The 2,500-nt window shown below is 39.2% G+C and overlaps 1 protein-coding gene across 1 annotated transcript in view; it reads left to right on the forward strand.

Annotated features, from left to right (window-relative positions):
- LOC122261991 (nose resistant to fluoxetine protein 6) overlaps positions 1 to 2,500 on the forward strand; it is a 13,530-nt gene that overhangs the window by 4,079 nt on the left and 6,951 nt on the right. The window contains exon 2 of the mRNA XM_086549768.1: positions 1,434 to 1,559. Within this exon, the coding sequence (XP_086405894.1) occupies positions 1,434 to 1,559 (126 nt within the window). The remainder of the gene's footprint in view (positions 1 to 1,433; positions 1,560 to 2,500) is intronic.

Raw genomic sequence — 2,500 nt, forward strand, 5'->3', positions numbered from 1 at the left:
ATGAACCTTAAAATGTTTGTTATAGTTTATGGTTTGGTGCAGATAACCTCCAATGACCAGGAGCCTACTTGTAGGCTGGAGATATATTTACTAACTAGCTAGCTTATAGTAGTTTGAACCTAGTTATTTTTCTGACTAGGACGCGATAGAAGTCGTCTAGTAGTGTGGCCCAAGGGATGTAAGACACTGATTATGCTTCACTATAGTGCAGTGTTAAAAAGCTAGCATTCAGCCATGACCTGAGATTCCCTGCCTTCCTGTACCCTCTTTCAACTCTAAACTGAACCAGTTTCGGGCTACAGCTGTGTTTGCTAGCCGGACGTCCCCAGGCAAGTGTATCTATCGGACCATCAATAAAGAACATGACAAGTGAATGCTTATGTCTTTCTTACCAGCTTACAACTGGTGATATCTTTTTCCACTGGCTTACACACACTCTCTTTCCCTCTTTCTTTTTCTTTCTTTATCTATCTCTCTATAATGTTTGTTGTAGCTTATGGTTGAGTGTCACAGCTATCTGCGAAGTTTGGTGCAGATAGCCTCCAGTGACTAGGAGCTCACTTGTAGGGCGGAAACATTTCCTTTGAGAGTTTATAGTAGTTAAAGCCTGGCTATTTCTCTAAGATACGACAGGAGCCGTTTAGTAGCATGGTCTGAGCGATGTAAGGCACTGATATTGCATATCATGTGACCTAAGACACTGATTTTGCTTTGCTTTGCTTTGATTGCTATGTTTGTATTCAATCTTTACCTGACACTTCCTGTTTTCTGTGTCCACTTCTGTCTTTACCTGCAGCTAACCATAGCAGCTGCGTTTGCTAGCAGAAGCCCTGAGGCATAGAAAGTGATTCCAGAGTCATAAATAAGGATACAAAGGAAACCAGATCAGAGAGAGAGGGACACAGACAGGTAAAGCAAACAACTCTGAACTCTGGTCTCTGGTTGGAGGCAATTGTATTTACCGATTCCGCCAATAAAGACAATGGTACGTAAACATCTTTCTTTCCCACTTGCTTGCAATAGGTAAAGCTAGTGGGTTACAACCTATTTATTTATCTATTTATCTATTTATCTATCTCTTTGACTGTTTGTATGTCTCTCACTCATGGCTATTGTCTCCAGTATATGTAGCCTGAAGTGTTTTTCCTCTTAGTTTTTATACATATTACTAAAGAGGCAAAAATTGTATCAAGTCATGAAAGAGGGACCGTGGAAACCTTGCATAGGAAATAGGGCGGGCACGCAACGCCAGTTTTATCTTTCTTGCTTCCATTTCATTCGTGTTTTGACCTTTTCAACCCTTTCGAAAATGGTTGCGATCTATAGTAACTGTCCAGAACACCCCCAAAGACATACCATCTCTCGTTAATTTGTGTTAAAATCTAGAAGGTGGGGAAACACGTAGTTTTGACGTTTACTTTGTTTTCCTCCAGCTGCAGATGCACAGCCATGGTCGCTGTACCTGCCGGTCTTCGCCGACCCCGAGTCTCCTTGCGGCGTCGCTGTCGCCGCCATGGCGTCTTCCCTCGAGGGCAAAGCGTCCCTGGGGGTCCTGCAGAGTAAGATTTTACGCATTAAGACATTGACCAGACATCGGCACGTTTGTGTGTGTGCAACTGTGCATGTGTGTATCCTCTAAATGGCAACCGCCAGTGGACACTCATGGGTAATGATGTTACCAATAAATCAGGATTCAATATATTCTGAGGCAGTTTTGCTCATTACAACATGCACTGCCTTTATCCCAGCAGAGAGTGATGTAGCAAGTAACAAGTGAGCTGTTGGTTTACAAGTATTTAGCACAGATGTTAAATGCAACAGAGTTTTATTTTTCTTTCACATGCGAAAAAGGTTTTAAAGATGTTCGTTTGTTTATCATGTCTGGTGAATATATGTAAAGTAGCAGTCATTTTTGTTCGCGTATCAAAGGGTAGTGTGTGTATACATCATACATACACACACACACACACACACACACACACACACACACACACACACACACACATATATATATATATATACATATATATATACATGTGTATATATACAGACACATATATTTATGATTTCTACTCAGATGCCTTCTTCATGACGTAATAGGAACACTTCACTGATATGAACACTTCATCTTTTAGTCTGTGACACACAACTTGACAAGGGCTTTCCAACGAGCCCAAGGACAGCTCTTTATCGCAATTAGGTCAGAAAAGTAGGGAACAAAATCATCCAAGTATGATCTACTCCTTCCATGCATCACTTAACTTTTTTTTTTCTTTTTTTTTTATTTGTGTCCTGTTGGGGACCCTTTCAGTTGTTTTTTTCGGAGTGGGAACCCAGGCCAGGACCCATATATATATATATATATATATATATATATATATATATATATATATATATATATATATATATATATATATGTATGTATGTATATATATGTGTATATATACATATGTATATATATGTATATATATATAATATATATACATACATACATATATAA

This window comes from Penaeus japonicus, unplaced genomic scaffold, assembly GCF_977035675.1.
Source record: "Penaeus japonicus unplaced genomic scaffold, GWHDUDI00000001_assembly GWHDUDI00000022, whole genome shotgun sequence".
In the NCBI taxonomy this organism is placed as follows: Eukaryota; Metazoa; Arthropoda; class Malacostraca; order Decapoda; family Penaeidae; genus Penaeus; species Penaeus japonicus.